We start from the raw sequence: 12,771 nt of genomic DNA, 5'->3' as shown, positions 1-12,771 counted from the left end.
TATACTGATGCTCAGTTTTGTGTCTGTGAACTGGGTGCGGCTCCTTTCCCTTTTACATATCTTCCTGGTATAGCCATATTTAAAACTGTATACATTTCCTTAAGTCAAGATTAGTGTGTTAAGAAATGTTATACTCAACTAGGGAAAGCTTTCTTTATAATCATAAGCAGGATTTTACAGTTTTATATAAACGTTTAATAGTTTTTTCTTTTTTATGGAATAGCATGTATTTTTTTTTGGCATGTATTTTCACCATTGTCAAGGCATGATTTTTTTTTTTTTTTGGTTCAGGTTTGTTTGTTGATTGGATGGGGTTTTTTTTGTTTGTTTGTTTGAAGGATTCTTTGTATATTCATTTACACAATATGGCCAAAAATCTTTGGACACCTTACCAGCACTCATATGTTATGTCACTCATTTCTCTTTACTGAAACCAAGACACCCAAGCATTATTCTGGTATGTCATGCCCCTGTGCACAAAGCGAGGTCCATAAAGACATGTTTAGCCAAGGGTGGAGTGGAAGTGTCCTGCACAGAACCCTGACCTCAACCCCACTGAACACTTTTGCGATGAGCTAGAATTCTGACATGCTCTAGACCTCCTCATCCAACATCAGTGTCTGACCTTGATAATGCGCTTGTGGCTGAATAGGAATATCACCACAGCCACGCTCCAGTTATGACCGCTAAGGAGGCTAAATCTGGAATGAGACGTTCAAAATACATAAATGGGTATGATGGTCAGGTGTCCACATACATGGCCATACATACATTTGGCTATATAGTGTATTTTCAAAGGCACAATCATGAAATGTATTTTAAGAATCTAAATACAAAACATTATTGTTTTTCTTTCTGTGAAATTTGCCCTTAAATTAGCACAGAACTAAGTATTCTGAAATTCATGATTGTGGCTTTAACTTTTCAAAGCTCTGGTGTGCATCCCTATGGTACATTGTTTATAACAAGGACATACCATGCAAGCAGTCTTTGTTTGTATGAAAATACTGGACTTGGTCTAATTAAGATTGTCCTAGGGTTTTAGAGCTGTAGAAGCTACATTGTAATACAAAACATTATTGTGCACATCTTTAATTTTTGTGACTTTGCTTAATTAGATTTTGGTTTTTATAGGACATTAGATATTATAGAACATTAACACACTATAGGTACTGCAATATATATTTGAAGTTGTCTTGTATTCACAGCAGAACCTTTTACAATATCTATGAATCCTAGGAAACTCTTAATTAGTGTAAAAATAAAGGTTAGTATTTCATCTGTGTTTGACTCATTATCTCTGCCTCTTCAGATCGACTCCATTGACAACTTTAGCCTGTCAAACACGCCGTCCCGAGATGATGATCGCAAGTCTCAAGCTGTATCCCATTCTCGTTCTCCATCCACCACCAGTGACCTGGAGCCTCTAGAGGTGTTGTTTGCAGCACACACTCGCATGTGGAATAGTGAAGCCTGATAATAGTGTTGAATAATGCATTATGAGAATAATGCTAACGAATCGTTTTACTCTTCCAGCCGATGGATTATCCCCACAGAGGTACACAGACTCCGACCATGCGATCAGGAGGATACAGCAGCTCTGGCTTTACCACACCTAAGGTATCGTCTCCCATTTATTGATTTGTGTATGTCACTTATTAAATATAATCAGTACGCTCAAATCAAGTATTAGCACTAAAAAGATCATTAAATGTGCAGCCAGTAATTTCTGACATTTCTTTAATATTTCAAATCTCATATGTAGACAGCTGACTACTAGGTTCTGTAATTCAGAAAAAATCAGTACTAGGGAAGCATCTCTATCATCTGCAATTTCATAACGTTCCCTTGTTTGCAACGGCCGTCTAGCCTGTTTTTGATGATCAGGACTGCTAGCTTCTTTTTGGGTAAATTAAATTGCAGTTCCTTTTTAAGTTCTTTATATTTAGATTTTCCTGACTCCCTTACAGCCAAAAGCCCACCAGTTTGTGGTAAAGACCTTCACTGCTCCCACTAAATGCAACCAGTGCACTTCTCTCATGGTGGGACTCATCCGACAAGGCTGTATATGTGAAGGTAATGTACACTACAAAATAAAAAATAATTTGGAGAGCTTTGTGATGGTTTTCATTTACATGCTCTCTGCTTTCCTACAGTTTGCAACTTCTCGTGTCATGTAACATGTGCGGACAAAGCCCCTGCAGTGTGTCCTATTCCACCAGACCAAACGAAAGGTCCACTGGGTATCGACACACAGAAAGGCATTGGCACTGCTTATGAGGGCCATGTTAGGGTAAGAAGCGGTCATCATTTCTACAGTTAACTGACTTAACTTTCTGCGCTCACTGTGTAGTATAGATATATAAGATGGTGTTATAAATCCTCACTGTCTTTATCGTTATGATTACTTTTTTAGGTGCCTAAACCAGCAGGAGTGAAGAAAGGCTGGCAGAAGGCTCTTGCTGTTGTGTGTGACTTTAAGTTGTTCCTCTATGAGCTTGCAGAGGGCAAGGTTGCACAACCCAGTGTAGTGGTTAGCCAGGTCATCGACATGAGGTCAGTCATTTTTGAGACCACTTTAAAATGTGTTTTCTGATCTTACTGTCGCCACTGATGTATGCATACAGTATAATTTGTAAATAATCTGATTATTCATTGGGAATGTTCTTGAACACAACTCTTAATATAGTGGCAGTTGAAACTATTCCGAATTATGTTTTTATCAGATTCTGACCGATTCACTGTTCTTATCTGTAACATCATTTTAGTTTGAAATACAGTGGCTCAATGTAAGATGCTGTTTTGTCTCAGATGTAAAAAGGAATCTTCTCTCAAATAGTTAAATTGTCCCAACAATTGGTCAAGACCAAGACCAAAATCAGAATCTGGTAATATAAATGAATATGGCTGCTAAGGATGAATATAATTGTCTGAAAATTCTCTTCTTTCTGCAGGGATGAGGATTTTTCTGTCAGCTCAGTACTAGCATCCGATGTCATCCATGCCAGTAGGAAGGACATTCCCTGTATTTTCAGGGTGAGTTAAAGCCTGGCTTGTGCTTGTTTAGTTTTAATTAAAGCATACTGCTGGAGCTACGATTTATTTTTGTGCAAATGACTTGCACTAGACATGTCACACTTGTCCACTTTGTGCCATGTTATCTTACTGTTCAACTATACTTAACTTTTTTATCAAATAGCACAGGAGCTAGAGCAGTTGCCGAGACAAAATAATCAAATTAAAATAATTCATCAGTGCATTTTGTGTCATCACTCCAAATGCTTAAAACATCTATAAATGTGATTTACAAATTAATTAAATAATGTTGTGTTAGTAATTCACAAATGATCTGATGAAGCATAATTACCGTGAGCACATTGACTAGAAATCATATGAAAGATTTTGGGATGAAGATGTCTACACTTTTTTGTACACTTACTTGAACTAAAAGCTTTCTCACACATTTGTGACACCATTTTTGAGGTAGCACAGGATAGAATTAATTGTTCCACTTTATGCAACGTTTGTCACCGTTACCATTCCATTCTAAAACGTTTCCTGTTATCTCCCTTCAGGTTACAGCTTCTCAGCTCTCTGCATGTGGCAGTAAAAAATGCTCCATCCTGATCCTTGCTGACAGTGATCAGGAGAAGAATAAGTGGGTGGGATTGCTGAATGAGCTGCACCGTCTCCTAAAGAAGAACAAGTTAAAGGAGCGCTCTGTTTATGTCCCTAAAGAAGCTTATGACAGCACGCTGCCTCTTATTAAAACCACCCAGTCTGCTACTATTATAGGTGCTGTTCTAATACAATGACACAGAAGGAAAAGCATGTTAAGCTTACGTAAGTAGTGCAGAATAACATTTCTACTTATCTGTTTACATTTTGTATTATTTACAGATCATGAAAGGATAGCCCTGGGCAATGAGGAGGGCCTGTATGTTATCCATGTCACCAAAGATGGTAAGCCTCATGTTGTACTATTGAAAGCTATGTTGTCGACATTTACCTTCATCCTCCTGACATCCCTCATGCATTTCTTTCTGCTTTGTCTCACAGAGATTGTCAAGGTAGGGGATAATAAAAAGGTCCATTTGATTGACCTGATTCCCTCTGAGCAGCTGCTAGCTGTCATCTCTGGCCGCAACCGCCACGTTCGACTTTTCTCCATGGCGGCCCTGGACGATCGGGACTCGGAATTCTATAAGCTTCCTGAGACTAAGGGCTGTCAGACGTTGGTGTCTGGCACGGTGAAGCATGGTGCTCGCCCCTGCCTGTGCGTTGCCATGAAGAGACAGGTCATCTGCTACGAGCTCAACAAGGGTAAAACACGGTACCGCAAGCTGCGGGAGCTGCAGGTGCCTGGGGTGGTGCAGTGGATGGCTCTACAAGGGGATAAGCTGTGTGTAGGATACCAGGCTGGATTCCTACGCTACAGCTTGCAAGGAGACAGCCCTCCAACTAGCCTGCTCCACCCGGAGGACCACACCCTGGCTTTCATAGGGCAGCTGGGTTTGGATGCTCTCTGCTCTGTGGAAATTTCCAGCAAAGAGTTACTCCTGTGCTTTAGCAGCATTGGTGTTTATGTTGACTGCCAGGGTAGACGTTCACGCCAGCAGGAGCTGATGTGGCCAGCTGTGCCATCTGCCTGTTGTAAGTGCTGTAAACACTAATAATCTGTCAGACGATCACTCACTAATGGACTGTGTTTGCAAAGAAGTACATTTATGTTTTGTTCCCTGCAGGTTATAATGCACCTTACTTATCAGTGTACAGTGAGAATGCCGTGGATGTGTTTGATGTGAACAGTATGGAGTGGATTCAGACAATTCCTCTGAAAAAGGTAAATATTTAAGACATGCATGTCGCACAGCTAGTGTTCAGAGGAATTTCTTGTAGTTTATATAGCTGTGAAAAGTTTTTAGTCACGGTTTTTATTTTTTTGTCATAAAAATGAATCGGTTTAAATTTGTTGTAAATAAAAGTGACATAGAATAGAATCCTGATGCATGCTGTAACAGATCTGTTATGATTTTGTTGCTCTTTGTGTTTAGGTTCATCCTCTCAACACTGACGGCTCACTGAACCTGCTAGGGCTGGAGACAGTACGGCTAATCTACTTTAAAAATAAAACAGCAGGTATGTGCCATATCTGAATTTTGGGGTGTAAAGATTCATACAATTCAAATTGGATATAATATGATGTCTCAATATGATATTTTTTTCCCCTACTGAAACATAAAATTGTCTGAATGTAATTTAGGATTAATAATTGAACGCATTTTCTCAGCAGGAACAAAACAAATGCTGTGCATTAGAATGTAAGAAAATTCTACCTGATTAATTAAGCCTTAGCTCTCGGGTGTACAGGGTTGCCAGGTCTCAAAAAAAAAAACATTCACTCTAAATACATCTCTCAAAACTTGACATAAAGAACTAGTCAATCCCTGGGGCACTGGCAAATTAAGATACATTTTTCTTCTTTTTCTTAATCTATGCAATACATGAATGTGCTGTAAAGTCCACATCGATTGTTTCAATCATAACGCATGCCCACAAGAGACAAACCTTAGTAACCTCAGGGAATTGTTTGCTGGTGTAAACACAGGATTACATCACTGATTACATCTTTAATCATATTATTTTATAATCAGCACTGGATTACATTTCCTCAGTAATTTAACCAACACTGTTCACTAATTAGGAAGTTGAACATGGTGATAGTGCCTGTACTGATAATGTTTGTCATTTACAGAGGGAGACGAGCTGGTGGTTCCAGAGACGTCTGATAACAGCCGGAAGCAGATGGTGCGCAGTATGACGAGCAAACGTCGCTTTTCCTTCAGAGTGCCAGAAGAAGAGAGGCTTCAACAACGGAGGTGAAAGAAATTTATAGTACACACCTACCGGCATGTACAGATCAGTGCCTATACAAATATAAAGACCAAAGTTTTTGTCTGCAGTATGCATGAAGGGTAAAGATTTTGGTATGCGTGCCTCTCTGTTTTGATTTCTTATAATTTTCTTTTATGCTTTAGAGAGATGCTTAGAGATCCTGAGATGAGGAATAAGTTGATTTCAAATCCAACCAACTTCAATCATGTTGTTCATATGGGTCCTGGAGATGGGATCCAAATACTTAAAGACCTGCCAATGGTAAGATCGGAACATTTTTTTTTTTTTTACGTTTATTCCTCCTGGCTCCCATTCCACTCCACATTGCAAACTTATTTATTTTATATCATGTCTATTCCTGCTATTTTTGGAACTTTCTTTCACCTCCAATTACCTGATTCAGTTGGCAATCTCTATTAATTTAAGATGTCAATGGCTACTTTTTTTTCTCCATTTCTCACCATTTCTGTTTCACCTTCTCACTCTCTCACTCTGTCCTCACTCTTATGCTGTAGCCTGGTTCTCCTCTCCCCTCTCCCTGCCTGCGTCTCATCTCAACTCCCACCAGCTTTGAGCATGTCTATCACATGACTGTCACCTCTGCTGACAACTTCCTGTCCCAGGATTCCCCTCTTTCCTCCTACTCCCCATCCCTAAGCTCTGCTCCTGGGACTCCTGCCTCCATCAGCTCACTGGTAGGATCAGGGATGTTGCATAATTTATCAACCTTTACAATAAGGCCCTGATTTACAAAAATCTGAAAGATACAAAACACTTCACGTTTTGAACCTTTACTCATGAAAAAAACCCATTTTAACGACACTGGTTTGGATAGGACCCCCCCTCATAAGATTTAAACTTGATGGAAAATACACATGATTCTGACAAACAAACACCTCTGGAAAGTAAACATGTGGATACACACTGACAGCTTATAGCATTTTATTGTTTATCTTTATATTTAAGTAAAAAATATGTCAATTTTCTGCAGAATGTGCGTCCTCAGGAGAGCCGGGGAGTATTGGGTGGCTCTGTCAGCATCCCCTCTATAAGCAAGGCCAGACCTGAACCGGGCCGCTCCATGAGTGCCAGCAGCGGCCTTGGCACACGTAAGTTCCTGACGCTGATCTATATAAGAAAGTATAAAATGCATATATTAAAAAAGAGAATGTTAAAAGTTATAGAAGAGACATAAAGCTTAGACTTTGCCTCATAGGGTCATCCTCGCAGAATGGCAGTGCTCTTAGAAGGGAGTTCTCTGGTGGGAGTTATGGCTCCAGCAAGCGGCAGACGATGACCTCGCCCTCTGAGGGCTCGCTCTCGTCAGGGGGAGGCATGGACTGTGCAGGTGATGCCCCCCTGTCCCAGTTTGACAGAGAGGTGAGTAATAGTACTATAGGGGAGGCCTGGAACATGAGTAATTCACATTTAAGGAATATTGTAGGTATGATAACTGTATTCAGCATGATAATTACAATAACTCAAGCGGAATACATTTCTTGCACAAACAGTATATAGCATAAATAGTGCACTAATAAAAGTGCACAATTTACATGATTAGTGTATTCTTTATTCTGTGTATGGAATCTCTCAGACTTTCAGAAAGCTGTAACAGGTAATGTTTTCACACCCAGCGTTCTCTGCTTCACTCTAATTTACACCGGGCAGCAGTGACGGGGGAAAAGTTGACACTAATCACAGCTGGAACTATATTTGCTCTAAAGCACGGTATTGTTTTTTAAGTCATCCATGCTGCATAAAGAAAGGTCTAGGCCTTTGTTTGACACTCAGAACCCCCCTCTTATAATAAAGGTCCTGTCCTTTCTTTCCCACGCTTTGAGCATGTATTGAGTGGCACCCTACCTGAAGAATGAGTGATATGGTTCTACTAGAGAACCACTTGCGCACACACACTACACTCTATTCCACCGCATGTATGTGGACTCCATTATGACTTGTGGTCAATGTGTAATTCTCTGTAGTGGAAGGCAGTTTCTCCCACAGGCAAGACCCCTGAGGTGAAATGGACTTTAAGGACCCTGTTTAGTAAGATGAAGGTAACCTGCAGCACTATGTGATACAGCACCTCCTCCTATATCCATCCCTCTAGTGTCAAATGAAACCGTTAGAGTAGTGCTGCTCTTTGTTCATAATAGAGATCTTCATGGGTTTATTTGGACCTAAATTACTGGAGTTCATTGCAGACCACTATCTTTTCAGATGGCTGTATGACAGCAGTTTATACGACCTCCTGTCAGTGCCTTGTGTGTACAAGAGGTTAACCACATGATAATGACCAGTGGTGTTAAGAGAGGAAAAATATAGCTAAAATTGTAGCATCAGACTGAAAAATGTCACAGTATACAGTCAGGGGAACAAAATACAATGTCAAAATACATTTAGCTTAAGTAATGTCATATCTTGGTTAAGAAATTATTTTGCCTAGGTCTGTTTTATACCTTTTGAAGATCTCTGGCTGACTTCCTGTGGATTGAATAGCAGCTCTCTGTATAGTTCTGAAGTTACATGCCCAGCAGTTGGAGCTGACTGGCATGCCTTTAGGCCAGCTGCACCAGATCCTCATGTGTTTCTGCTACAGTGTGTGTCAGAATATTATTACAGCCTCATGTTATAGTTTTTTTTTTGTTTTTATTTAAGGTGTGTGTGCTATCAACCCATATATACATAGGCTCCCAAGCCATATGTACCAGCGAGTTATTATATTTTTTTCTTTTTTTCCCCCTTGTTTTGTTAAGACTGAATTGTACAATTTACGTTGTACAAAAAAAAAGTTGTTTGTGCATTTGTGTGAACATTCTCTTTCAAATCCTTAGGATTCGGATTCACCAAGACATTCTACAGCCTCCAACAGCTCCAACCTGAGCAGTCCACCAAGTCCATCATCCCCACATAAAAGCAAGTCCCTCTCTCTGGAGCGCAGCGAGCAGCCAGGCTGGGAGTCATGAGGCCAATGCCAGGCATTCATTTTCTTCATCCTCCTGTTCTGTCCCCCCCTCTAGAGCATCAGGATGCCTCAAACCTATATGGTAAAAAAAACAAAAAACAAACAAGCAGCAATGACTCTCGAGGAACTTATACACTACATTTGGGGTGGTGTGTGAAAAGGCCCTATATTTGTTTGTGCATGTGTGTGAATGAGTTCACAAACACATAATTGCAATACACACAGCCGCCTTCTAAACTACTATAAAAGATTTATCTCCCAATGACACTACTATTTAAAACTTCACATTTGAAGAATAATGTAAATGGCTAGAATTTCCCCAGTCTAAAACACTAGATACAGTTCAGTCACCCTTTGCTTAAAAACAAGGTGAATTCGGAGCATGATTAGAAATCATCAGTGATTTTTAGTAACCAGTTAATGCTTAGAAACATAACATGGAGACAAGATCGTTCCCAGCCTCAGCACTACATTTAAACCGACCTCGGCACTCGGGTGCCATGCAGCTCTTGCGTATGTAAAGCTCAGAATACAGTAGAAATAGAATGAATTAAATAATGTACATAGAGTTTAAGTGTAGAGTATAATATATTATGGAGAAAAAAAAAGCTATTGTGAGAAGTGACTTGGCTTGGAGAGTGCTAATTTCTTTTGACTTTGTGAGTCAAAGGTTTTTAAACATTAAAACGCAGCCATTTTTTAATTGAACAATTTTAAGATTTATTTGATCAGAATATCTGCAAAATGTCCATAGTTCCACTGAAACCTGCTTGGATTTTATTAGGGAGATATATTTAAAATATTACGTCCAAATGTAATAGCAAACACCAGGCACATGCATGCACACTCAGATAGCTGTGTAGGATTACACTCGAGATCATAAAAGCATCGAAACACGATCCCTCAGTTACATACTCTCTTGTGGTGAATGTATAAGAAACGTATCGCAGCCGCCTACTTCCTCTCCTCGCCTACTCTAGTGTGCTTCATAGTTCCTTTAATGGAGCAATAATGCTGTTTCCAAAGAATTTTTTGTTAATTATTATTATTACTGTTTGTCTAGTTTTATGTTTGGTTTGTTTTAATGAGTGTTTTTATGACTCGTGTAACTCAAACCATGAAACCAAACATAGCTTGGGTGCATATGTATGTGTTTATATATATATATATGTGTGTGTGTATATGTGTGTATATGTATGTATGTGTATGTATGTGTATATATATATATATATAGATATATATATATATATATAGATAGATATATAGATATATATATAGATATATATATAGATATATATATAGAGTATAATCTGTATGTTATCACGGGTTTGATGACACTAAGGTCACTGTTGTGTGACACTCACAAAACATAATCCAGTTAAGCTTTCGAGTGCTTCTCCTAGTTAGGGGAGCATTCAAGGGCTTGAACTTTACTCACTGGTGCATTTTATCTGTTGCCTCTATTTTGTTACTTTCTGTAGCCAGTAATAAGACAGCCGGGACCGGGCACGAGGAACGGGGGTTAGTTTTATTCTTTGATGGCAAGGTGTGAAATGAACTATTCATTAACGATCAGTTCAGGAACAATGCATAGTTAGACCATCACGCACCCCCCCGGATCTTTTTACCTCAAATTTTTACGAGGCAAGCCATTAATTATAATTCACTTTCAAGCAGAACAAGCTTTCTGTGCTCTATATCTCTCATTCCATGCAGGTTTTTTTTTTTTTTTTTTTTTTTTTTGGATTTATATGCATCTTGTTTTTCCTCAGAAGAAGACCTAACCCATGCAATCAAGTTAAAGAAAGCTTTTGGCTAATTTTTTTTGCAGATGATGAAGATGTTTGTCGGGTCCATTAATTCATGCTATCGGAGCGATCCATGTTACCCAAATTCCAGATCTCAAGATTTGTTTACAAGGGCGCAAGAAATGAGTTTTCAATGTAAAAGCACACCTTTGCGTATGAAGATAAGAAACGGATGTGTATTTACATAAAATGTAAATATGGACTTAAAAAAAAAAAAAAAAGTCTCTCTTCTCGTCAGCGTATCGTCACGGCTCTGTGACACGGCATTGTAGTATTTAAGGGATCTCCATGACTTGACCGTGATTCTAAACTTCACTATGCCTTTTATCCACATCACTTTTATTCACTCCAGATCTAAAGGACATAATGAGGGACAACCGAGAGGGAAAAACGAATCTAAACAGTGTACACTGGAGTTTCATGCAACAGTATTTTAGCGTACTGTTTTGCGACCATGATTGAAATTCACTGTGGACCAGTCTAATAAACTCAGCACATTTGTATTCTTAAATTTAGCAGCTGATTTTTTTTTTTTTTTTTTTTTTTTTGCTATGTTGTACTATTGTTTGGGATCATACTTCTGTGGTATTACGTCGTCATATTTATTCCTACTGAATCTAAAGCGATCATACTCTTCAATGTAAGCTTAATGCAGAGTGCATTTTTTTTGCCTTGTGGAATTGAGGCTGTGATGGAGCAAAATGTTTATACAAGCATGATGGTATAACAGGAAGCCTGTTTGAGATGTTACTCAGGTATGTTAGAACCAATGATTTATTTTATTACATTGAGAACTAGAGAGCAGGAGGAGAACACTAGCAGACTTTTCCGTCTGTCATTCGGTGTCATTTTAGGACTGTTAGTTGTCGTGTAGGCCACGTTAGCGGGAGGTGCCTTAACTGAACTCAGCTCGAACCCTGGGTAGCGTGTAGTATGAATATGGATTAGATTTAAGGGAACTGACGGGGGAAATGAAAAACTAATTGAGGGTTTACTCTGCCTTGTATATTACTGCTATTTCATATCGCATCATTTTTGTTTTGTTTTTGTAAGAATATGTACAGTTTTGCATGTCAGGTGTATTCACTTTAAAAATTTAAGGCTGGATTTTCCAACTGTTTTTACCATGTTTTATTGATCTGTGTAGTGTGGAAGCTTGGGATGTGAACAAGAATAATACCACACTTTTTTTTTTGGCACATGCTTATTTAAGGTGGATCGTCATTGAGTTTATATTTAATTAGCCACCACTCTTTTCACATCGAGAACTCATATCTTGACTGATTTATTTCAATAAAATGGGGAACTGTTACAAAACCTAATTTACTCACGCTTCTTTGCCAGAATTCTTGACAATGACACTTTTGGGGAGGGGGAAGGTTTTATCGGCCGTTTTACATTATATGTGGGGCATGTTTTTATTTTCCAGAGGATATGAGGAATAATTAGGTGTGATGCACACTTGTCTAAAGCTTGGGGATGTTTATTATTCTGTACACCAAAGTCAGAAAGCTTAAATGAATTCAAATGTAATGTAAAGTTTCAAAGTTAAAGTGCATAAAGTATATTACTTAGCCATATTGTGATTCTGCATACATGATGCATTTTTGGAGACTATTTTAGAAATATTCCTCTATGAAAAAATGAACAGGAAAAAAAAAAACAGCATTCACCAGCAATTTTATTTCTTTATATATATATATAAAAAAAAAGATCTGAAATCTTGCAAGACCCTAAAACTGCAAAGAATATCAATACACATTCAACAGCTTGCCACAGTTAAAGTGCTAAATCTTCCTCCCTCTACATAAAATCTGCAGTCTCTACAGTACAGACTAAAGTTGAGCACAAAGCATTGCGCATACTTTGGAGACTGAAGGCAAAGAAACTAAAGAAGCAGTAGTAGCTGTTAAAGCGTCTTTTTTTTTTCTTTTTCTTTTCTTTTTTACAAAGCTCAGGTCCACTGTCACATTTTCAGGCACTAAATACCACACAGATAATTCACTTTTCCAAACAGGTAAACAAAAGCACTCAGGAGAAATCACCCAGACATCAGGATTTAGCTAGAGTTTAACAAAAAGTATGACTTGGTGCAGCTTAGTT

At 38.7% G+C, this 12,771-nt stretch overlaps 1 protein-coding gene across 6 annotated transcripts in view; it reads left to right on the top strand.

Moving 5' to 3' along the window:
- cdc42bpaa (CDC42 binding protein kinase alpha (DMPK-like) a) overlaps nucleotides 1-11,990 on the top strand; it is a 43,604-nt gene extending 31,614 nt beyond the window's left edge. For 3 of the 6 annotated variants that reach the window (XM_058399104.1, XM_058399105.1, XM_058399103.1), the window contains 17 exons: nucleotides 1,313-1,432; nucleotides 1,537-1,620; nucleotides 1,971-2,076; nucleotides 2,157-2,293; nucleotides 2,417-2,556; nucleotides 2,955-3,036; nucleotides 3,576-3,795; nucleotides 3,901-3,963; nucleotides 4,060-4,653; nucleotides 4,746-4,843; nucleotides 5,055-5,139; nucleotides 5,756-5,879; nucleotides 6,039-6,156; nucleotides 6,887-7,004; nucleotides 7,112-7,275; nucleotides 7,878-7,952; nucleotides 8,730-11,990. In XM_058399104.1, coding sequence (XP_058255087.1) covers nucleotides 1,313-1,432; nucleotides 1,537-1,620; nucleotides 1,971-2,076; nucleotides 2,157-2,293; nucleotides 2,417-2,556; nucleotides 2,955-3,036; nucleotides 3,576-3,795; nucleotides 3,901-3,963; nucleotides 4,060-4,653; nucleotides 4,746-4,843; nucleotides 5,055-5,139; nucleotides 5,756-5,879; nucleotides 6,039-6,156; nucleotides 6,887-7,004; nucleotides 7,112-7,275; nucleotides 7,878-7,952; nucleotides 8,730-8,861 — 2,460 coding nt within the window. In that variant the 3' untranslated portion in view covers nucleotides 8,862-11,990. Of the gene's footprint in view, nucleotides 1-1,312; nucleotides 1,433-1,536; nucleotides 1,621-1,970; nucleotides 2,077-2,156; nucleotides 2,294-2,416; nucleotides 2,557-2,954; nucleotides 3,037-3,575; nucleotides 3,796-3,900; nucleotides 3,964-4,059; nucleotides 4,654-4,745; nucleotides 4,844-5,054; nucleotides 5,140-5,755; nucleotides 5,880-6,038; nucleotides 6,157-6,410; nucleotides 6,657-6,886; nucleotides 7,005-7,111; nucleotides 7,276-7,877; nucleotides 7,953-8,729 lie in introns of those variants that run through there. The other 3 variants (XM_058399109.1, XM_058399106.1, XM_058399107.1) reach the window with 2 other exon arrangements.
- Nucleotides 11,991-12,771: the final 781 nt, after the last annotated feature.

The sequence above is a fragment of the Hemibagrus wyckioides genome, linkage group LG09 (assembly GCF_019097595.1).
Source record: "Hemibagrus wyckioides isolate EC202008001 linkage group LG09, SWU_Hwy_1.0, whole genome shotgun sequence".
Taxonomy (NCBI): Eukaryota; Metazoa; Chordata; class Actinopteri; order Siluriformes; family Bagridae; genus Hemibagrus; species Hemibagrus wyckioides.
This window is presented reverse-complemented; position numbering and strand designations above follow the sequence as displayed.